Consider the following 23,731-nt stretch of genomic DNA (forward strand, 5'->3'; position numbering starts at 1 on the left):
TTCAGCTACTTGGGAGGCTGAGGTGAGAGGATTGCTTGAGTAGAGGAGTTTGAGGCTGCAGTGAGCTGTAATCATGCCACTGCATTCCAGCCCAGGTGACAGAGAGACTGTTTCTACAGAAAGTTAAAAAATAAGTCTGGTCGCAGTGGCTCACGCCTGTAATCCCAGCACTTTGGGAGGCCAAGGCAGGCAGATCACCTGAGGTCGAGAGTTCGAGACCAGCCTGACCAACATGGAGAAACCCCATCTCCAGTAAAAATACAAAATTAGCCAGGCGTGGTGGTGCATGCCTGTAATCCCAGCTACTTGGGAGGCTGAGGCAGGAAAATCGCTTGAACCCAGGAGGCGGAGGTTGCAGTAAGCCAAGATCCTGCCATTGCACTCCAGCCTGGGCAACAAGAGTGAAACTCCATCTCAAAAAATAAATAAGATTGCCCGCACCCTTGATTCTGATGCGCATTAAAATTTGAGAACTGCTAATTAAGAACCGTCATATCTACAGATTTTCAGGGTTTTTTTTCTTGAAATGAACAAGAAATTGGTATAATTTTTCCTTTTTTTTGGTTGTTTTGTTTTTGTTTTTGTTTTTTGAGGCAGAGTCTCGCTCTGTCACCCAGGCAGGTAGTGCAGTGGCGCAATCTCGGCTCACTGTAAGCTCCGCCTCCCGGGTTCACGCCTTTCTCCTGCCTCAGCCTCCTGAGTAGCTGGGACTACAGGCGCCTACCGCCACGCCCAGCTCATTTTTTGTATTTTTAGTAGAGATGGGGTTTCACCGTGTTAGCCAGGATGGTCTCCATCTCCTGACCTCGTGATTCGCCCGCCTCGGCCTCCCAAAGTGCTGGGATTACAGGCGTGAGCCACCGTGCCCGACCAGTATAATTTTTCTGTAAAAGCAGTCATAGTTTCTGGGTCTTCCTACTGGCTCCAAAAGCCTGTTATTATACCCATCAAAATGTTGTTCTCTGGAAGAAGAAAATTAATGTGCATTACCCCATGTATTTCAGTAGCTGCTGTTAGTTACGTATTCTAATTAAATCCTTACCACAATCATGGGACGTGGTGTAGTGAGCTGAAGGGTGGCCCTCCAAAAAAATATACTCACGTCCTAACCCCTGGTACCTGTGAATGTGACCTTTAGAAAAAGGGTCTTTGCGAATGTAATTTAATTAAGAATCTAGAGATGAGATTAACCAAGATTACCTGGGAGGTCCCAGAATAACCAGCTTGTTTGTAAGAGACAGAAAAGGAGAAGGTACAGGCACAGAGAAAGCCGTGCAACCACAAAGTCAGAGGTTGGGGCGATTCCAGCCAGGAGCTGGAAGAAGCAGGGAAGGATCCTCCCCTAGAGCCTCCACCGGGAGTGTGGCCTTGCCCTAGCACCTTGATTTAAGACTTTTAGCCTCAGCCAGGCGTGGTGGCCCATGCCTGTAATCCCAGTGCTTTGGGAGATCAGGAGTTCAAGACCAGCCTGGCCAACATGGTGAAACCCTGTCTCTACTACAAATACAAAAATTAGCTGGACGTGGTGGTGCATGCCTATAATCCCAGTTATTCGGGAGGCTGAGGCAGGAGAATCACTTGAACCTGGGAGGCAGAGGCTGCAGTGAGCCAAGATTGCGCTACTGCACTCCAGCCTGGGCAACAGAGCAAGACTCCATCTCAAAGGAAAAAAAAAGACTTTTAGCCTCAGAACTGTGAAAGAATGACTCTTTGCTCTATGAAGTCACCAAGTTGGTGGTAATTCGTTATAGTGGTCCTAGGAAACAAACACATTGGTATTGTTATTTTCATTTACAATCACAGAACTGAGTCTACTACAGTAGAATAAATTTTATTATAATAACTGCTGTGTTCTAGGACAGTGATAACTGAATTGTTTTAAGGGACTTAAAATTTAGGCACATTTCCTTCTACCTTGAAAGGCCCAGAGATGATCATTAAAGGTTGGAGGGAAATAATAGAAGGTTATTACTGATAGAGGGCTCTCAAAGGTCTGTACAGGAATCATTCTGGCTGGAGGTGTGTGGCCCATGTGCTCTCCACCAGCTCTTAGCTTCGAGATGTTCATAGCACAGCTAGCAAGGCACAACCTGGATGGGTGTGGCTGTCATTGGCCACTCTCCCAGGGTTGGAAACTTGCCTGATATTAGTTTGTGGCCTAAGAGGGCACTCTCCCCAGCTCCCACTTCTGTCTGGCATTATGTCCGTTGTTTCAACTCCCTGTATTAATTAGTCTTGGCTTCCTCACCTTGTGGAGTGGAACAAGGGGATCAGTGGTGAATAATGACGCAGGTGGAGCTAACCATGGCCCATGTCACTAACAGCTTTCTAGAAATATATTGAACTTAAAAAGTATTTATGGATTAAACAGCACTTTTGGATCACCTTAAGGTTAAAGCATAGCTTTGATATAGACGGACCTGGATTGGAATTCCAATTCAGCCACTCATCAGCTGCGATGGACATTTAAGCGAGTCACCTTGCCTCCCTGAGTGTCCAACTCCTAACCTGCAAAATCGGGTCTTGCTTTATAGAGCTGCTGTGAAGATTAAAATAGATAATTTAGAGACCCTGGCATGGTGATTGACACATAGGACGTGCTCAGAGGAAGCTCTAATTGTTATTCAATGTCTCAACATTTTCAGCAGTTTTAACTTTCACTGCTTGACACCATCCCAGGTTCTAAGCCTGTCTTTTTTTCTTAAAATTTTGATGGACAAAAGCTGGGCATTGTAGAGTTAATTTGAGCCTTCCTTATAATTAGCGATTTATTAAATGTTTCTTTGTGGTTTAAAATTAGCATTTAATTTGAATACTTACCCTACTGCTGTTTCATTTTCCCTGCGTGATTTGGACATGTCAAGAGTGGTGGATGTGAAATACTACCGACTAGGGATGTAGAACATGTGAGAGTTAATGACAGTGGATATTTTAAAAAAGCAGATGGGATCATTAAATTATTGATGATGTTTTTTGCTGCAGTGGAGTTATAAATAATACATGTTTAAAGGGCTATTTCCTTTATATTTCTTTATGGACAACTAAAGAATGTTCTCATTTTGAGTTTAAAGAGAACTGACAGTTGGAGAAAGGTCAACAAAAACGTTCATTTGTGCAGTTTCTATGCCAAAAAACCCTCAAACTTCAAACAAGAGCATAGCCAATTTTGTAGAACCATATCAAATCATCTTTATTTTCAGAGCAGAATGAAGCACTGGATTTAATTTAGCAAATGGGGGTAGAGGGGAAGCTTGAAATAATTTTTATAATAAAAGTTTCGGCCAGGCGCGGTGCCTCACCCCTGTGATCCCAGCACTTTGGGAGGCCAAGGTGGGCGGATCACGAGGTCAGGAGTTTGAGACCAGCCTGGCCAACATGGTGAAACCCTGTCTGTACTAAAACAAAAATTAGCCAGGCATGGTGGCAGGTGCCTGTAGTCCCAGCTACTCAGGAGGCTGAGGCAGGAGAATCACTTGAACCTGGGAGGTGGAGGTTGCAGTGAGCTGAGATCGCACCAATGCACTCCAGCCTGGGATGACAGATGAGACTCCGTCTCAAAAAAAATAAAAATAAAAAGAGAAAGAAAAAAGAAAAAAAAGTTTTGTATTAAACAGTATCAACCTCTTTTTTTTATTTCAGAAAACCTCTAAATTGAAATGAGCTTCTATAAATAAAACAGAAAAAGAAACCCAACAATTATTCCCTGAAGTCTATCAGTTTCCTAATACATTAGCTCTTTAGAATGTATTGTTTATTTATTATTATTATTATTTTTTGATGCCGGGTCTCATCTCACTCTGTTGCCCAGACTGGGGTACAGTGATACAATCACAACTCACTGCAGCCTTGGCCTCCTGGGCTCAGCGATCCTCTCATCTCAGCCTCCCAAGTAACTGGGACTACAGGCACACACCACCACACGCAGCCAAGAACGTATGATTTTTTTTTTTTGACGGAGTCTCACTCTGTTGCCCAGGCTGGAGTGCAGTGGCACGATCTCAGCTCACTGCTAGCTCTGCTTCCTAGGTTCACGCCATTCTCCTGCCTCAGCCTCCCAAGTAGCTGGGACTACAGGCACCCGCCACCACGCCCAGCTCATTTTTTTTGTATTTTTTAGTAGAGATGGGTTTCACCGTGTTAGCCAGGATGGTCTCAATCTCCTGACCTCGTGATCTGCCTGCCTCAGCCTCCCAGAGTGCTGTGATTACAGGTGTGAACCACTGTGCCTGGCCCCAAGAATGTATGATTTTTTAAAAGGGATGGTATAGAGTGACTGGGAACAGATACTGGGGGAAACTATGAAACCAACTATGGTTGGTTTTTTAATGAATCTGTGAGTTCCCAGAAGTCATATGCAAAATTCTGTTTAATCTGCATATGTATATGGGGAGGTATAGGATCCATAGCTTCTTTCTTTTTTTTTTTTTTGAGACTTCCCAGAAGTCATGTGAAAAATTCTGTTTAATCTGCATATGTATATGGGGAGGTATAGGATCCATAGCTTCTTTCTTTTTTTTTTTTTTGAGACTTCCCAGAAGTCATATGCAAAATTCTGTTTAATCTGCATATGTATATGGGGAGGTATAGGATCCATAGCTTCTTTCTTTTTTTTTTTTTGAGACAGAGTCTCATTCTGTCACCTAGTCTGGAGTATAGTGGCGTGATGTCGGCTCACTGCAACCACCTCCTGGGTTCAAGTGATTCTCCTGCCTTAGCCCTCTGAGTAGCTGGGACTACAGGTGCACACCACCATACTTGGCTAATTTTTTTGTATTTCTAGTAGAGCCAGGGTTTCACTATGTTGACCAGGCTGGTCTTGAACTCCTGACCTCAGGAGATCCGCCCACCTCAGCCTCCCAAAGTGCTGTGATTACAGGTGTGAGGCACCATGCCTGGCAAGATCCATAGTTTCAATCTGACTCATGGACCTGAAAAAGTTAAGATCCACTGCTGCTTCTTATTTCCCTTTAAAAATGGCTACGAGGAATGAGGGGTAATGTGAAGAGGGAAATAAGGGACAGGAGACACCAAAGCTCTTCCAATATTAATCAGCCTCTTTCTGTCCAGGCTTGCATGTATCCCTCCACCTCCGTTTATCCTTTCCACCTCACTAAACCTTGGACAGCACTCTAAAGTTTAGACTGTTTAAACAGTATAGCTGAACAAAAAATAATTGCTGGAATGTGAACATGAAGCAGTATCAGGTAACATCAGGAAACGACAGAATGTCTTTAAATTTTTGGTTTTTTAAATTTATTTTTTGAAAACATATTTATTTTCTCCCTATACATGTGTTTGCTTTTAACTTCCATCTCTGCAATTTTCTTTTCTTTTGAGATGGAGTCTCACTTTGTCACCAGGCTGGAGTGCAATGGCACGGTCTCAGCTCACTGCAGCTTCCACCTCCTGGGTTCAAGCGATTCTCCTGCCTCAGCCTCCCGAGTAGCCAGGATTACAGGCGAGTGCCACCACACCCGGCTAATGTTTGTATTTTTAATAGCAACGGAGTTTCACCATGTTGGTCAGGCTGGTCTCAAACTCCTGACCTCAAGTGATCCTCAGGCCTCGGCCTCCCAAAGTGCTGGGATTACAGGCTTGAGCCACTGTACCTGGCCTGATCTTTGCAATTTTCAAAAAGAGTTTGGAGCAGGATGAAAACCTGTAAATTCAATGACAAATCTCAAGCATTTTTCTGATGATGGGGGCACAGTTTAAATGTTTTCTTTGAATGGAGAATGTATTTTCTTTATAAGCACTTAAACTGTATCCTTCTTACAAGCTGAGGCTCCAACATTTACTTAAATATTGTGTTATCTATTTGAACTGGCAAGAGAGTGAATAACAATTACATGCAAAATTGGTAGAGAGAGATTCAATGATTTATATTACTAAATTTAATCACATTTTTCTGATGAGGACAGACTGAGGTAGCTTCAGTGACTTGCCCAATGTCCCCCAGGTGAGTCTCAGGACCAGAGTCCAGCTCTGGGTTTGTCTGACTCCAGAGTCCATATTCTCTCTCCTGCATTCCTTGCCTCTGGGGAGCTCTTCCGCAACCTCTGGACATGAAAACCCCCATCCTCCTGCTCTGCACCCTTGGTATAGTGGCATGCAGTTCGCCTACTCCTAGAATGGAGCAAGCGCTGACTTTTGGCGTATTCCAAAGGACTCCTCCTCTAGAGGGGCTTTTTTTTTTTTTGAGAAAGGGTCTCATTCTGTCACCCAGTCTGGAGTGCAGTGACATGATCAAGGCTGTCTGCAGCCTTGAACTCCTGGGCTTGGGTGATCCTCCCACCTCAGCCTCTCAAGTAGGTGGAACTACAAGTGGATGCCACCATGCCCAGCTAACTGTTTTGTGTATTTTTTGTAGAGACAGGGTTTCACCATGTTGCCCAGGCTGGTCTTGAACTCCTGAGCTCAAGGGATCTGCCCGCCTTGGCCTCCCAAAGTGCTGGGATTATAGGCATGAGCCACCATGCCTGGTCTTTCTTCAGTTCTAACTCCTCTTTAACCAACACTGATATCTGGTCAGAGGCTCAATTAATTAGAAACCCACTGACATGGCCGGGCGCCGTGGCTCACGCCTGTTATCCCAGCACTTTGGGAGGCCGAGGTGGGCAGATCACAAGGTCAGGAGATGGAGACCATCCTGGCTAACACAGTGAAACCCCGTCTCTACTAAAAATACAAAAAATGAGCTGGGCGTGGTGGTGGGCACCTGTAGTCCCAGCTACTCGGGAGGTTGAGGCAGGAGAATGGCGTGAACCCGGGAGGTGATCCACCATGCTTTGCAATAAGAATATTTAAATAAATGTGAAAATATCCAGGTGGTATCCATTCCTCTCATTCTCTGACATCTAGTCTCTAGTCCTGGATGATCACTGAACTCCGAAAAGGCACTGGAAGCCTGGAGTCAGAAAAACAAAAACAAAAACAAACTTCTGTTCTCTCCAAGCTGCACTCATTAAGAGAGAAATGAGGATTCATATTGCAGAAAGTTTTCTAACAAGGTTAAGCCTTGATTAACTGGAGAACTCCATGAGTCAGAACAAACTTGTTGGGACCTAGCGTGAGCTTTACCTGTAGTTGGAGCTCAGTGAATTCCCCTAAGATTATGGTTGAAATTGCACCACAGAAAGATCTCAGCCACTCACAGGTGCTTGTCCTCCCAGGGTCCTGTCTGCCCCAGCATTTCCTTTCTGCTTTTCTTCCCCTTTCTTGCATGAAGAGACATCTAGGCTGATAGGAAATGTGATGACTCATCTGACATCAGATCGAATCCTTTTTATTCGCCCTTCATGTCTGCCTCAGTCTCTGATCCTGGGAATAACCATGTGAAGTCCTGGGGATGTTTTGATTTCTCAGAAGACACACACAGATTGCAGTGGGCTTCTGATGATGTCAAGGTTGGATGCATGTGGCTGACTGATAGTTCTTTGTTTTCCACAATCCTTTGCCTAGAAAAAAGGAATCCAAGTGTGTTTTGACCATGCCGACCAGCAAGGGGCAGGGATTCTTTCACAGGGGCTTGTATCTCTGGCTGTGTGTGTTCACACCTTTCTTTAAAGGTAGGTTTCATTTCTGCTTTATCTTCTATTTCCTTTTTAGCTACATGTATTTACTCTCTTTTCTAGTTGTGCTTGAGAAGATACATTAGTAAAAGATTCTGTGGTCTGCATAGGAACCACGACTGTTACAACTGCTAATTAATCTATTTGGTTTTTATGCGTTAGGTGTAACAAAAGATGAAATCTGAGGGGTACGGTGGGGAGGAGAGGACCATGAAACATAGTGCAAACCATATTTTATTTTATTTTTCCCAATGAAAATATAAGAAAAATGATACAGTTTTCTATTGATCTTTGCTGTGACTGTATTGAACTTATTTACTGGCAGTTATGTTTAATGTTTTTTCAAAGTGGTAATATATTTGTTAGCTGATATTATTACTCAGTCAATGAACTCTTCCATTTTGTAGGTAATTGTGTTCATTTGGGGAAACACATCACATGATTATGCTGAAACGTATCCCATGAGTAAGATCATTCATTTTAAAAGTTACAACTTAGAAATGGACCACTGCTGTTGTGCTGAATAAAATCACATTTTTATGCTGTTAGATTTGCAGGGGACTTGCTTTTCAAGGCTGATGAAGGGTTTATCTGCTATAAAAAGTCTTCAAGAGGAAGAAAATGGGTAATGAGGATTATTTGTTGTCTGCCATGGAGAAATATGTTTATCATGATTAATTACGATGGCAAGAATGATGTTTTACCTTAAATTTGTCCTTCCTGCTAAAAGCCTAGCATTTCAGTGTTTCCAAAGGCATTCGTCAGGCAACTCTTTCCATTTAGTAATTTAACAGAGATCTTTCCATTCGTGTTGCCTGATGAACTTTTCAATCCCTTTCCATTTTTTTTCCTTCAATGTATAAATCCCTTTGGGAAATTTGTGGCGTCCTACGTTAGGTATCAAATTTAAATTCTGTGAGGGAAAATGTAGAGGAGGTAGTAATGAAATCAATTATGTCAAATGAGGACAAGTAACCCCACTTTTAAGGTTTTCTTGGAAAAATACAAAGAGATATGCATAAAGTTATTGTCGAAAACTTAGTGAATGAAAGTGCTATTATTTAAAAACCAATTTCAACTTTTAAAAACGTTTCAAGTGGCCAGGCGCGGTGGCTCACGCCTGTAATCCCAGCAGTTTGGGAGGCCGAGGCAGGCGGATCACGAGGTCAGGAGATTGAGACCATCCTGGCTAACACGGTGAAACCTCGTCTCTACTAAAAATATAAAAAATTAGGGCGCCTGTAGTCCCAGCTACTTGGGAGGCTGAGACAGGAGAGTGGCATGAACCTGGGAGGTGGAGCTTGCAGTGAGCCGAGATTGTGCCACTGCACTCCAGCCTGGGCAACAGAGCGAGACTCCATCTCAAAAAAAAAAAAAAAGTTTCAAGTAAATTTGCCTTAAAAGCCTTGCATTCTCAGAAATCTCCACAATAACTGAATTTCAAAGTTGATTTTTGTTTTATTTTAAGTTCTGGGGTATATGGGCAGGATGTGCAGGTTTGTTACACAGGTAAACGTGTGCCATGGTGGTTTGCTGCACAGATCAACCCATCATCTAGGTATTAAGCCCAGCATGCATTAGGTATTTTTCCTAATGCTCTTCCTCCCTGGACCCCCTCAAGAGGCTCTAGTGTGTGGTGTTTCCCTCCCTGTGTCCATGTGTTCTCATTGTTCAGCTCCCCCTTTAAGTGAGAACATGCAGTGCTTGGTTTTTCATTCCTGTGTTAGTTTGCTGAGGATAACGGCTTCAAGTTCCATCCATGTCCCTGCAAAGGACATGATCTTGTTCATTTTTATGGTTGCATAGTATTCCATGGTGCATATATACCACATTTTCTTTCTTTTTTTTTTTTTTTTTTTTTTGAGACAGAGTATTGCTCTGTCGCCCAGGCTAGAGTGTAGTGGCGTGATCTTGTCTCATTTCAAGCTCACTTCAAGCCTCCCGGGTTCACGCCATTCTCCTGCTTCAGCCTCCGAAGTCGCTGGGCCTACAGGCACCCACCACCACACCCGGCTAAGTTTTTGTGTTTTTAGTAGACACGGGGTTTCACCGTGTTAGCCAGGATGGTCTTGATCTCCTGACCTCGTGATCTGCCTGCTTCGGCCTCCCAAAGTGCTGTGATTACAAGCGTGAGCCACTGCGCCCAGCCTATACCACATTTTCTTTATCCAGTCTATCATTGATGGGCATTTGGGTTGATTCCATGTCGTTGCTATTGTGAATAGTGCTGCAGTGAACATACACATGCATGTATGTTTATAATAGAATGATTTATATTCCTTTGGTATATACCCAGTAATGGGATTGCTGGGTCAAATGGTATTTCAGGTTCTAGGTCTTTGAGGAATCGCCACATCATCTCCCACAATGGTTGAACTAATTTGCACTCTCACCAACAGCGTAAAAGCGTTCCTATTTCTCCATAGTCTCTCCAGCATCAACAGATTTCTTGACTTTTTAATTATTGCCATTCTGACTGGCGTGAGATGATATCTCATTGTGGTTTTGATTTGTGTTTCTCTAATGATCGGTGTTGAGCTTTTTTTCATGTTTCTTGGCCACATAAATGTCTTCTTTTGAGAAGTGTCTGTTCATGTCTTCAAAGTTGATTTTTTAAAAGAACATGACTTGCAAAGACCATCATGAAATTACTAGTTATTTCAGTTTCCTTGGTGAAGATTCCCCAGCTAAGCGCCTTGCTGGTGTAGATACAGATGTTAGTTGATTCAGTATTTTAGACAAGAAAGGACAGGATTTTCCTGAATTACTGGAAAGGGTCTAGTGCCAGCAGTAAGACTGCGAGTTACTTCAGTGGCATAAGCGAAGATTCCAAGCCTTGTGTCTACTCCTTTATATCTGCAGTGCCTTAGACTTTAAGAAATGCTCTGACCAACATAATTTTCTTTGATATTGCTCTAGTCCTGAAATTCAGGCATTACTCTTTTTATCTCCACTGTAAAGGTGAACAGCTGAGGCATAGAGGGTGGGGTGAGATGGGCACTGGTGGAGCATGCACAGGTGGGGACAACACCCGGATGCAGTCATGGGCTGGGACATCCACTCCCCACAGGGCCCGGGAAGAATTGCCTAGAATCTCTGCAGTGGCCAGTGGCCTGGCTGGCTTTAACTCTCCCCTCTGTTTGGCCTCACAGGCGGTGCGGGCTGTGCAACTGAGGAGAGGCTTTTCCACAAACTGTTTTCTCATTACAACCAGTTCGTCAGGCCCGTGGAAAACGTTTCTGACCCCGTCACGGTGCACTTTGAAGTGGCCATCACCCAGCTGGCCAACGTGGTGAGTGCCATCTGATCAGAGCATTCCCCAGCATTGTTACGCTTTTGCAGGCGGTAAATGAAGGAATTTTAGAAACACAGATAAATGCAGATCTACAGAGATCTGGCCCTTCAAAGCCATCCATTTGGGAGGCAGGCACTTTTCCCACCAATGCTGCACCTGTCTGTGTGAGGCAGTGTTTTTCCTTGAAGTGCTTTCAGAACCAGTTTATGAATCAAAAAGTTGCAGGGGGAGTGAAAGGCAGCTAACTTCATGGGGCACCCATTGTGCACCAGACGCCTGTTAACACTGCGTGGCCAACATCTTCATCTCACTGCTGAGGAAATGGAAGTTCAGTTAAGTGACTTTCCCAGGGTCACTTAACTATAACTATAAAATGGCAAAATTGAGATTTAAATCCAAAACTCATGCCCTTTTCACTCCACAGTTAAAAAATTGCTTTAAGGCTGGGTGTGGTGGCTCACCCCTGTAATCCCAGCACTTTGGGAGGCTGAAGCAGGCGTATCCCTTGAATTGAAGAGTTTGAGACCAGCCTGAGCAACATAGCAAGCTCCTGTCTCTACAAAAATGCAAAAATTAGCCAGGTGTGGTGGCACATGCCTATAGTCCCTGCTACTAGGAAGGCTGAGGTGGGAGGATTGCTTGAGCCCAGGAGGTCAAGGCTGCAGTGAGCCAAGATTGCACCACTGCACTCCAGCCTGGGCAACAGAGCAGGGGAAAAAATATTGCTTTAAGTCTTCTATGTTATGAGAACGAAAAAAATGCAATTTTCATTTAGCCTTGGGAAGAAAAAAAAGGATGGGAATTTGAGGATCTTAATTTAATTCCTTGCTACTGTGTTCAAGGGCAAGTAGGACTGGAGCTCTTTCTTTTGGATCATCTTTGCTCCCCCATTGCAGGGAGAGGGAGTGGCGAGGCCCGTACTCTTGAGTCAGCAAGGTCTGGGCTCCAGGGTTCAGACCAAATTCCAGGAAGATGCAGGCTTAAGAAGCAAGGGAGGTCTGAAGTGTCTCCAGAGAGGGGCTCTGGAGCGTTCTTGAGACTACAGCATGCGGAGGGGAGCCCTGCCCATCAAGTCAGCCCCAGCCATGGATAGTGAAGGGGCCTCCTTCCTCCCAGACTTTGCTCTGTGGGTGAGGTGGCGGTGACTCTTCTGGGTACACCTGGGGAAAGACCCTAATGACAGGCATGAGTCAGACCCCACCACATTCTCCAGTCCATACTTCCCAGTGGATGAAACCAACCCTGGCCCAGTCCTCTATCTGTGACCCAGGCTGGAAGTGTGCATGCACTGGCTGAAAAAAATAAAGCCAGATGTTTCCCCTTACCTGGATGCGCCCTCCCATCCTTTAGTGAGTATTTATTTGGTGCCTGTTCTAATCTCTTTCCCAACTCCAGTAGCTTTGTCCTGGTTCCTGGTCTCCTGCTGGGCTGGAAGCAGTTCTTGCTGTGTACTAGGTTGTTGTGAACTGAGAGCTGAACTGAGTTTCCTCTGAAGTCTGTGAGGGCCACCTCACTGCATGGCATCACTCCATAACCCTGCTGGACACGCCCTTGCAGGAGGTTATTCTGAAGATGGGGGTGAAATGGCTGGTAAATGCAGATTTTGGCATTTACATTTGGTTGCAAGTATCAGATATTAAAAGAAAACCCACAGCCTTTACAAAACAAAAAGTGTATTCCTTTCTTATGCAACAGAAATCTAAAGATTAACAGTCCAGGAGATTAATATCAGTCAGTTTCTCGGTGTTAGTGGTTGCACATGTATGTTCAGTTGTCCAAGTTATGCACCGCACAGCTCCAAGGGATATCATTCCAACGGACTGTGATTCTAAACGTATAAACCAGATGAGGCAGCAGTGACCAAGGTTCCTTCCTTCTTTCTATTTCACTACTGTTTGTGCGTGGCTTCTTCCCTCAGTGTTGCTTCATGGTTCAAGATAACTGATGTATTCCCATCCTCACATTCACATTCTTTGCAAGAAACAGAAGGAAGAGAGGAAAAGGGCAAAGTGTACATCCTGGACTTCTGTGACTTCCGTAAGAGTTGTTGCTTTCCGTCTTATTGACTACCTCCAGCTGCAAAGCAGACTTGGAACTGCAGGTTTTTAAAATTGAATTTTTATTTCTTGAGATCGTTATAGATTGACATGCAGTTGTAAGAAATAACAGAGGATCCCTTGTAGACTCTGCCCGTTTCCCCCACTAATCTGCCCTCCATTCTGAAATCTTCTCCTTTCAACAATGTCATACGTAACTGGAATCATAGAGTGGGTAAACTTGTGGGGCTGGGTTTTTCCCTCAGCATCATCTTTAGAGATTCCTCTGAGTCGCTGAGTATATCAGTAGTTCATTCCTTCTTGTTGCTGAGTAGTACTCCAGATTGCTTTTTTTGTTTGCTTGTTTTGTTTGTTTTTGAGACAGTCTCACTCTCACCCAGGCTGGAATGCAGTGGCGTGATCTCGGCTCACTGCAACCTACGCCTCCCGGACTCAAGTGATTCTCCTGCCTCAGACTCCCAAATAGCTGGGATTGCAGGCATGCACCACTACGCCCGGCTAATTTTTGTGTATTTAGTAGAGATGGGGTTTCACCATGTTGGCCAGGCTGGTCTCGAACTCCTGACCTCAAGTGATCTGCCCACCATGGCTTCCCAAAGTGGGGATTACAGGTGTGAGCCACCACACTTGGACTACGATGTTTTAACCATTAACTTGTTAAAGGACATTTGAGCTGATTCCAGTTTTTGGTCTATTGCAAATAAAGCTACTGTGAACATTTGTGTACAGGTTTTGGTGTAAATATAAACCTCCATGTCTCTGGGATAAATGCCCAGGAGTGCAATAGCTGTGTGTTGTCAGGTGAACTTGGGGTGGCGGAGAGAAGTGGCACAGCCAGGAAACTTTGTTGCCCCTCCCTTCTGGAGGGCCTCGGGGCCCTCTGTCTGATCCCCAGCTTGGCTCTGGAGCACCAGGGCTCTACCTGGAAGTGTGTTCGTGTCATGCAAAATGACCTTGGCCAGAAGGTTTTCTGGTTTCTTTCAGTGCAGGAGCAAGACCAGGTGCCCCTCGGAGGGATCCAGTGTTTGTGCTGGCCTGGTATATCTGAAATGACAAAGATAAAGCTTTGGTGTAATGCAGCCCACTTGGCCTTTCTGATCCGAGTCTCCGAGTCTGCTGCTGCTCCAGAAATGAGTCCATTTGAAATCATAACTCAAAGCCTTTGATGCAGCTGCCATGTCAATGAATTGATTTTTCCAAGAAGGAGGTACAGGTTGATGGCGCTAGGAATGGAGTTGATGCTGTGGGTCTTTGGATTCCTCCAGCAGGGACGTGTGATAGCAGTGCCATGCCCATTGGTGGGATCTGGAATTGGATGGAGAGAGTACGACTTGCCAGACAGGTCCTGCTCCATAGGGTCAGCTGACATCTCTCAAGGTGTCCACACCCCCATGGGCCATGTCCATAACACTTGGAGCTTCTCTGAGCCTGTGGAAGTGAGGCTGTGGAGTTGGCTATTGCCAAATGATCTCAACTTTCTGAACACAGTGTGCTCATTCAGAGACAAAGCAGGCTTTGGAGGGCAGTTAGGGCTTATACCCTCACCCCCGAGGCCTTCCTGGAACCGAGACTGCAGGGCTAGTCCATTCCTGACCAGCAGTGAGTGGATTTATGGACACAGCCCCTGCTGGACTCTGCAGATTGCAAGGGGACGCTCATCACCAGAAGGCACTGACCGCAGGCTTGTGTAATTGTAAAGCCATGAATTGGTTGACCAATAGATAAGTACAGATAATTTCTTTGCTTCCTGGAACTCACAGGAACCCATGACTGCAACTCCTTTGCTGATCTTTCAAACCCCGGGGCTTACCCTGTCTTGTCACAGGCCCATTTGAAAGAGGAAGCCTGGCAGGGTTTCTGTTTAGAGTTTTCCAGGAGGAGCAGCAGTGGGGATGGAGTAGGGGAGAAGAGAACTGCAGGGCAGCCACTGGCCCAGGGCAAGCTGGTGTCTGAGCCTGACCACGGCTCCCTCGGCCACCACCACTGAGCTCATTTACTCTGGAGGGTGCCTGGGTGTCTTGGGAAGCAAGGCTGACTGAGGAAGACTTGTGAATCTACGACTGGCCACTGGGGACATACCACAGCCACCAGGCTGCTGGGCCGTAAGGCTGCTCAAGGTGCCAGATGTGTCTTTGCTAGTTCTCCCACTGAGAGGTGGTAGCTTAGGAACTCATTACATTTGGAATGCCACCTGGAATGCTCTTCCTCCACACAGCCCTGTCTGTCTTCTAGTCATTTAAGTATCTGCTTAAACATTACCTCCTCAAAGAAGCCTTCTTTGCCCATCCCATCTAAAATAGATATGTGTGTTTGAGACTATGTGCACGTGTGTGCATGAGCGTGTGTGTGCATGAGTGTGTGTGCATGTGCACCAGCGTGTGAGAGCATGTGTATGAGTGTGTGACTGTGCCTGAGTGTATGAGTGTGTCTATGTGCATGAGTGTGTGTGTGCATGAGTGTGCACCAGTGTATGAGTGTGAGTGTGCATGTATGAGTGTGTAAGTGTGTATGAGGGTATATGTGTGAGAGTACGAATGTGTATGAGAATTCATGAGTGGGTATGTGAAAGTGTGCATGAGTGCGTGTGTTCATGAGTGTATGTGAGAGTGTGTGCATGAGTGTGTGTGTGCATGAGTGTGTATGAGAGTACCATGAGTGTGTGTGCACATGTGAATATGTGTGCATGAGTGTGAGTGTGCATGAGTGTGTGCGTGTATGAGTGTGCATGAGTGTGTGTGCATATGTGTGTGTTTGTGTCCACACATGGACCATTCCCTCCTCCTTTATCCTCATAGGACTTACCGCTCTCTTATGTTATAGTATAGATCTATTAGTAATTTTATGTCTCCCCATCTAACAGCTAAGACACATGAAGGCAGGACATTTTCCCATCCTCTTACTGCTGTATTCCCAATATTTATAGAGCACGTAGTGGTTACTCAATAAATACTTGTGTAGTGAATGATCGAAGTGGTGGCTTGGCTGGGGGTGAGTAGCAGCTGCCAGCTGGAAATTCCATGGTGGCAGAGGCTTTTTTTTTTTTTTCTTTTGAGATGGAGTCTCGCTCGGTCGCATGGGCTGGAGTGCAACGGCGCAATCTTGGCTCACTGCAACCTCCATCTCCAGGGTTCAAGCACTTCTCCTGCCTCAGCCTCCCAAGTAGCTGGGATTACAGGCACCTGCCACCACACTTGGCTAATTTTTTGTATTTTTTAGTAAAGACGGGGTTTCACCATGTTGGCCAGGGTGGTCTCGAACTCCTGACCTCAGGTGATGCACCCGCCTCGGCCTCCCAGAATGCTGGGATTGCAGGTGTGAGCCACTGTGCCCGGCCGACTGAGGCTGACATTTTAAGGTGGAATCCCAGGGCAGGGGTCTCAGGACTCAGAGCCTGGAGAGCCCTGAGGCACAGTCGGGGATGGGAGGCGTTTAGGGAACAGGCAAAAACACTGCAGGATTGGAATCCCCACCACTATCTGTAGCATCTCCCTCCCTCCTTCCTGCTGTCGCTCTTCTTTTCTTTCCTTCCTTTCATGGAACTAGAAAACTTGATGGGCTGCAGAGATCAGAAGCACTTCACAGAAGAGGTGAGACTTAAATCAGCTATGAAAGAGTTTAAAGCCACATTTCCTCTCAAAATCCACAGGGCTGGAGCCAGATGTGAAAATGCTGCATTTCTGCTTGCATGCTGAATGCTTTCACACGTTGCCTTTAAGTCTTCTTTCACTGGCATGAATATGTCAGATTTGGTTCTTTTTAGTTGTAATTTTTGCTCTAAGACTCACCTCTATGGCAAGCACATTTGAGGCTAAAAATATTATTTCTTCTTCCCAGGATGAAGTAAACCAGATCATGGAAACCAATTTGTGGCTGCGTCACGTATGTGCCTATATCATCTGTTGGCTTAATGATGTCAAATGGATAAAACCCACAAGCACTACCTTGTTCCATCTCCAACTGGTTTTAGAATATAAAATATTATCCTCTAGGTCATCTCCAAAGGCTAAAGTGCAGCTCTGGTAATAGCTGACTTGATGCATGCTTCACAGGTGCAGACACCTAGTGACAGAGGTCCTTCTGACATAGAGATTTCCATCCTTCCTGGTTGCTGCTCTCAGATCTTCCACTTTTCTGTAACTTGAGCTCCCGGGTCGGATGCTTGCCTGCTCTTTGATCCCTGCTTGACCAGGCTTGGAGAAGTCAGTAGCTGAGCTTGGGAGCATGTACATGAGATTCCCAGCAGCTGGTTTTATCAGTCGTACCCCTTCTTCCTTAGGAAAGTCTTGGAGGGGTGCAGTGGCTCACGCCTGTAATCCTAGCACTGTGAGAGCCTGAGGCAGGAGGATCACCTGAGGTCAGGAGTTCGAGACCAGCCTGGCCAACATGGTGAACCCTTGTCTCTAATAAAAATACAAAATTAGCCTGGCGTGGTGGCGGGCGCCCCAAACCCAGCTACTCGGGAGGCTGAAGCAGGAGAATTGCTTGAACCAAGAGGCGGAAGTTGCAGTGAGCTAAGATTGCGCCACTACGTTACCAGCATGGGCAACAGAGCAAGAGTCTGTCTTGAAAAAAAACCAAAAAACAGAAAGGAAGTCTTAATCATTTATTCAGATTTTGTTAAAAGAAAATCCAAAACTTATCATCGTACCCTTGAACTTTTTGATATTAGAAATGGGTTGCCACTCCAGTGTGAGTGTTGTACCTCATGGAATATGGAAGTTAAGCCTAAAACGTTGACCTGCTAACTAATAGTCAATACATAATTATCTAATGAAATATTTGCCTAAATCAGCTTAGCTATTTAGCTCCCTGTTCCCCATGGATAAAATTGTCCGGATTTTGATAGAAACCAATGCATTCTTCAAATAAGAATGTATTCTTTTTACCTTTTTTTTTTTTTTTTTTTTGACGGAGTCTTGTTCTGTCACCCAGGCTGGAGTGCAGTGGTGCGATCTTGGCTCACTGCAAGCTCCGACTCCCAGGTTCACACCATTCTCCTGCCTCAGCCTCCCGAGTAGCTAGGACTACAGGCGACTGCCACCATGCTTGGCTGCTTTTTTTTTTTTTTTTTTTTTTTTTGTATTTTTAGTAAAGACGGGGTTTCACCGTGTTAGCCAGGATGGTCTCGATCTCCTGACCTCGTGATCTGCCCACCTCAGCCTCCCAAAGTGCTGGGATTACAGGTGTGAGCCACCGTGCCCAGCTGAATGTATTCTTTTTTGAAAAACAACTGTTGAACCATCATAAAGTTAACATTGGAAGAAAGATATTAAGAAACGATTTTTTTTTTTTCCAGATAGTCTCACTCTGTCACCCAGGCTGTAGTATGGTGACATGATCTCAGCTCACTGCAAACTCTGCCTCCCAGGTTTAAGTGATTCGCCTGCCTCAGCCTCCTGACTAGTTGGGACTACAGGCGCGTGCCACCACACCCAGCTAATTTTTGTATTTTTAGTAGAGACGGGGTTTCACTATGTTGGCCAGGTCTTGAACTCCTGACCTCAAGTGATCTGCCCGCCTTGGCCTCCCAAAGTGCTGGGATTACAGGCATGAGCCACCGTGCCTGGCCAGAAAGTTATTAAGAAATTTTAAAAGCCGATTTCTATTTATTTTAGATCTGGAATGATTATAAATTGCGCTGGGATCCAATGGAATATGATGGCATTGAGACTCTTCGAGTTCCCGCGGATAAGATTTGGAAGCCCGACATTGTTCTCTATAACAAGTATGGGTCTCTGACCACTGTAGCCTCTTTCCAAAGCTGCTGTTGGTGTATTCTGGCCTATAGCAAAGGGAGTGTTACTAATGGTGTCTGACTTGCTTTGCAGTGCTGTTGGTGACTTCCAAGTGGAAGGCAAGACAAAAGCTCTTCTTAAATACAATGGCATGATAACCTGGACTCCACCAGCTATTTTTAAGAGTTCCTGCCCTATGGATATCACCTTTTTCCCTTTTGATCATCAAAACTGTTCCCTAAAATTTGGTTCCTGGACGTATGACAAAGCTGAAATTGATCTTCTAATTATTGGATCAAAAGTGGATATGAATGATTTTTGGGAAAACAGTGAATGGGAAATTATTGATGCCTCTGGCTACAAACATGATATCAAATACAACTGTTGTGAAGAGATATACACAGATATAACCTATTCTTTCTACATTAGAAGATTGCCGATGTTTTACACAATTAATCTGATCATCCCCTGTCTCTTTATTTCATTTCTAACCGTGTTGGTCTTTTACCTTCCTTCAGACTGTGGTGAAAAAGTGACGCTTTGTATTTCAGTCCTGCTTTCTCTGACTGTGTTTTTGCTGGTCATCACAGAGACCATCCCGTCCACATCTCTGGTGGTCCCACTGGTGGGTGAGTACCTGCTGTTTACCATGATCTTTGTCACACTGTCCATCGTGGTGACTGTGTTTGTGTTGAACATACACTACCGCACCCCAACCACACACACCATGCCCAGGTGGGTGAAGACAGTTTTCCTGAAGCTGCTGCCCCAAGTCCTGCTGATGAGGTGGCCTCTGGACAAGACAGGGGGCACAGGCTCTGATACAGTGCCCAGAGGCCTTGCCAGGAGGCCTGCCAAAGGCAAGTTTGCAAGCCTTGGGGAACCCAGACATCTTAAAGAATGCTTCCACTATCACAAGTCAAATGAACTTGCCACCAGCAAGAGAAGATTAAATCATCAGCCGTTACAGTGGATGGTGGAAAATTGGGAGCACTCGCCTGAAGTTGAAGATGTGATTAACAGTGTTCAATTCATAGCGGAAAACATGAAGAGCCACAATGAAACCAAGGAGGTAAATGTGTGTTCCCTCCACCCAGCCAGCTTGCACCCTTCGCAGCCTATGGGCACTCTGGAGGCACAGTCAGACCTTCAGTGTGAGTGTTGTTCCTGAGACAGTCCTGCAGCCTTGCTCTGAGACCTGGCTTTGTTATTGTGTGGTTATGGGTGGACTGACAGGGTCACACCTGCCAGTGGAGTGGGGTCAGGTGCAACAGCCCTAGAGCAAATCTCCACCTCCAGAAATGTGAACTCAGGTAAAATTTGCTTAAAATAAACATTCAGGGCCGGGCACGTGGCTCACCCCTGTAATCCTAGCACTTTGGGAGGCCAAGGTGGGCAGATCACCTGAGGTCAGGAGTTTGAGACCAGCATGACCAACATGGGGAAACCCCGTCTCTGCTAAAAATATAAAAATTAACCAGGCATGGTGGCACAGGCCTGTAATCCCAGCTACTTGGGAGGTTGAGGCAGGAGAATCTCTTGAACCCAGAAGGTGGAGGTTACAGTGAGCCGAGATCACACCCCTGCACTCCAGCCTGGATGACAGAGCGAGACTCCATCTCAAAAATAAAAATAAACAAACTCAGGGCAACCTCAGTTAATGAAACCAAGAACCTCAGCCTGAGCAACATAGCGAGACTCTGAACTACCAAAAAAAAAAAAAAAAATTAGCAGGCGTGTTGGTGCATACCTGTAGTCCCAGCCACTCAAGAAGCTAAGGTGGGAGGATTGCTTGAGCCCAGGAGTTTGAGGCTGCAGCCTGGGAGATAGACGACAGATCAGGGTCCTGTCTCAGAAAAAAAAAAAAAAAAAAAAAAAAAAAGCCCCTGCACAAGAAACAGCGGCAAATAAAAAGGTAGAGAGAGAAAAGCTGCCCCAGAGGGAAGGAGAAATGAGTTCAGAGTAGCGTGCAGCCTGGGGGTGCTGGGAGACATGGGAGAGGGCAGGAGTGCTTTCGCTCCGGCAGCTCTGGCTCCACTTGTCCTACTTGAGAGGGATTTAGGTGCTGGTGAAATGAGCCCCAGGGATATTTTTAGCATTCACGTACTCTGCTCCTGCTGCCCAGAGTCTAACTATAGCAGCATGTGCCTCCCTCAGCCTCCAAAGACAGAGCTCAAGAGAATCATGCCAATTTCCCACAGCATGTGGGTGACTAGCGGAGGGCATCTGAAACTTGGGCCAGGTGTCTGGGTTTGACTTCAGACTGCAGCTGCTGGCAGCCATCACTCCTAGTGAAAGGATACTGTGAGACCGAAAGTCCACCCTGTTGGTGTAGGAGGAGGATGCTGTGAATGGCTGTCATGCGGATGTGTCACGGGACAAGAGAGCCCAGAAAAATTCACCTTCATACAATTTAAAAGAAGACCCTCTCTCTACAAAAAATACAAAAATTAGCAGGGCATGGTGGCGCATGGCTGTAATTGCAGCACTTTTGGAGGCCAAGGCTGGGGAATTGTTTAAGTAAGGCCAGGAGTTTGAGACCAGCCTGGGCAACATATTGAGACCCCGTTTCTAAAAAACAAATTTTAAAAAATTTGCCATGTCTGTTGTCCCAGCTACTTGGGAGGCTAAGGCTGGAGGATTGCTTGAGCCCAGGAGTTCCAGGTTTCAGTGAGCCGCAATCACACCACTGCACTTCAGCTTGGGCAACACAGCAAAATCCTGTCCCTAACATTTTTTTTTTTTTTTTAAATTTAAGAAACAGCTGCTGTTGACTTAATCACTACCAGTTAGGGCTCTCAAGACACAAGTACAGAGACAGTGGCAGAAGGCTGGAGGGTCAGGAACTGAGAGAAATACAACCAGCTCTCCATGGCCAGTATCCCTTTGAGGGCTGGAGGGCTGCCTATTCCTGATGAAGTGGTTCTCAATCATACCTCATGTCCTGCACCCCCAGCGGTACCTGCTGCGTCAAACTCATTCCCCAGACTTGCCATGGAGCCAGACTACCCAGCGTTGCAAAGCATGAGTCTAGCTCTCTGAGCAGCTGCTTCTCAGTAGTGTCTCTTGCAGTTGGGAAAGTCCCTGGGGACCCACGGAGTCAGGGCTTTGCCGCAGACTCTGCTGTCTGAGGCTCTCACAGAGGCTGTGCATTCGCCCTCTGCGGACGAAACAAAATGTCTTGTGTGTCCTATACAGGAGACATGGATTCACCAAATACCAATATTTGCTTTATTTTTATTTTTATTTATTTTTCGAAATGGAGTCTTACTCTTGTCACCCATGCTGGAGTGCAATGGTGTGATCTTGGTTCGCTGCAACCTCCACCTCCTGGGTTCAAGCGATTCTCTTGCCTCAGACTCCCGAGTAGCTAGGACTACAGGCACATGCCACCACGCCTGGCTAGTTTTTGTATTTTTAGTAGAGATGGGGTTTCACCATGTTGGCCAGGCTGGTGTCGAATTCCTGACCTCAGGTGATCTGCCTGCCTGGCTAATATTTGCTTTAAAATGTGCCAGAGAAACCTTCTTTGAAAAAGAAGCAGCTTATTGATGAAACAACGCATGTTTCTTATGATTTTGGTTTTTTAAAACAGCTCTTAATTTTTGTTTGCATTTCAGGTAGAAGATGACTGGAAATACGTGGCCATGGTGGTGGACAGAGTATTTCTTTGGGTATTTATAATTGTCTGTGTGTTTGGAACTGCAGGGCTATTTCTACAGCCACTACTTGGGAACACAGGAAAATCTTAAAATGTATTTTCCTTTATGTTCAGAAATTTACAGACACCATATTTGTTCTGCATTCCCTGCCACAAGGAAAGGAACGCAAAGGCTTCCCACGCAAGTCCCCCATCTGCTAAAGCTGATGGCTAGATGGAAAAAGAGGACTTTCTTGCACCTGAGGAGGCGGAATATCCTCCAGTGTAGCACAGGGGGAGAAGTGAGAAGTGTTATGACATTAGTGCCTAGATTGGGCAGCACCCACGGCTACAGTATCAGGTCAGTTTTCTCATGTCTGTGTACTTGGCTTCCCAGGACACAAATGACTTACAATACAGCCTAACTATGTAATTTACATCAAGCCACACTAAGAAGTTCTGCTTTACCTCCAGCGGTTGCTGTTTCTCAGTATTATGACAGGTGACAGGTGAACTCCGGGAATTGGACCTTGCAACATTTGTGAACCGTTTACAATACTTGTGAACTATTGCATCCTTGATTTCTTGTGCATGTCTCTGTGATGTAGCTCACCCTCCTCAGCATTATTTGATATAGATTGTTTGTTTTTTAAAAAAAAAAACAGTTTGGCCAGGTGTGGTGGCTCACGCCTGTAATCCCAGCACTTTGGAGGCTGAAGAAGGAGGATTGCTTGAGCCCAGGAATTCGAGACCAGCCTGGGCAACATAGGGAGACCCTGTGTTACAAAATTAAAAACATTAGCCACTGTGGTGTTTTGCACCTGTGGTCCTAGCTATTTGGGAGGCTGATGTGGGGAGGATTGCTTGAGCTTGGGAGGTTGAGGTTACAGTGAGCCATGATCACACCACTGCACTCCAGCCTGGGTGACAGAGTGAGACTCTGTCTCAAAAATAAATCAATAAATAAAAACTACCAGATAGTCAGAGTCTTTCTCAACAGGCTGTATTTGCTTAGCATTCATCTGGCAAGAAGCTTGAGGGGAAACCCAGCACTGTGCTAGGCATTGCAAGGGTGACAGCAGTGGATTCTTTCACACAAGTGCTTGTAGCTTCTTAGGAAAAGTAGTAGCTATGAAGACTGCAGGCCAGATGTCATCTGGGGAATGTCACTAGAGCAACCAGAATAGGAGAACATGACGAGACATGGCCAGGGAAACCCAAAGCAACCCTTTTGTTGTGGGTTGGAAAAAGTTGTCTTTCTAGTCTTTTTAATTTTTTTTTTTTTTTTTTTTTTGAGACACTGTCTTGCTGCAACACCCAGGCTGGAGTGTAATGGCTCAATCTCGGCTCACTGCAACCTCTGATTTCCCTGGTTCAAGTGATTCTCCTGCCTCAGCTCCCCCGAGTAGCTAGGACTACAGGTGTGTGCCACC

The 23,731-nt window shown here is 45.5% G+C and overlaps 1 protein-coding gene across 2 annotated transcripts; it reads left to right on the forward strand.

Annotated features, from left to right (window-relative positions):
* Nucleotides 1-7,133: 7,133 nt before the first annotated feature.
* Nucleotides 7,134-22,947, forward strand: CHRNA6 (cholinergic receptor, nicotinic, alpha 6 (neuronal)). Of its 2 annotated transcripts, XM_012001042.1 has the most exons (6): nt 7,134-7,568; nt 10,724-10,863; nt 16,758-16,802; nt 18,539-18,648; nt 18,752-19,730; nt 22,279-22,947. In XM_012001042.1, exons 1-6 carry the CDS (start codon nt 7,490-7,492, stop codon nt 22,408-22,410), a joined length of 1,485 nt encoding a protein of 494 aa, XP_011856432.1. In that variant the 5' UTR covers nt 7,134-7,489; the 3' UTR covers nt 22,411-22,947. The 2 variants fall into 2 exon arrangements, with proteins under 2 accessions (XP_011856432.1, XP_011856433.1); XM_012001043.1 differs by lacking the exon at nt 16,758-16,802.
* Nucleotides 22,948-23,731: the final 784 nt, after the last annotated feature.

The sequence above is a fragment of the Mandrillus leucophaeus genome, unplaced genomic scaffold (assembly GCF_000951045.1).
Source record: "Mandrillus leucophaeus isolate KB7577 unplaced genomic scaffold, Mleu.le_1.0 Scaffold649, whole genome shotgun sequence".
Lineage (NCBI taxonomy): Eukaryota > Metazoa > Chordata > Mammalia > Primates > Cercopithecidae > Mandrillus > Mandrillus leucophaeus.

Bases quoted from the DNA above. Each gene is read 5' to 3' on its own strand.
- CHRNA6 (XM_012001042.1), top strand. From the start codon at position 7,490: ATGCCGACCAGCAAGGGGCAGGGATTCTTTCACAGGGGCTTGTATCTC. The intron at 10,864-16,757 runs GTGAGTGCCATC...TCTTCTTCCCAG, and splicing joins TCACCCAGCTGGCCAACGTG to GATGAAGTAAACCAGATCAT. The intron at 16,803-18,538 runs GTATGTGCCTAT...TATTTATTTTAG, and splicing joins CCAATTTGTGGCTGCGTCAC to ATCTGGAATGATTATAAATT.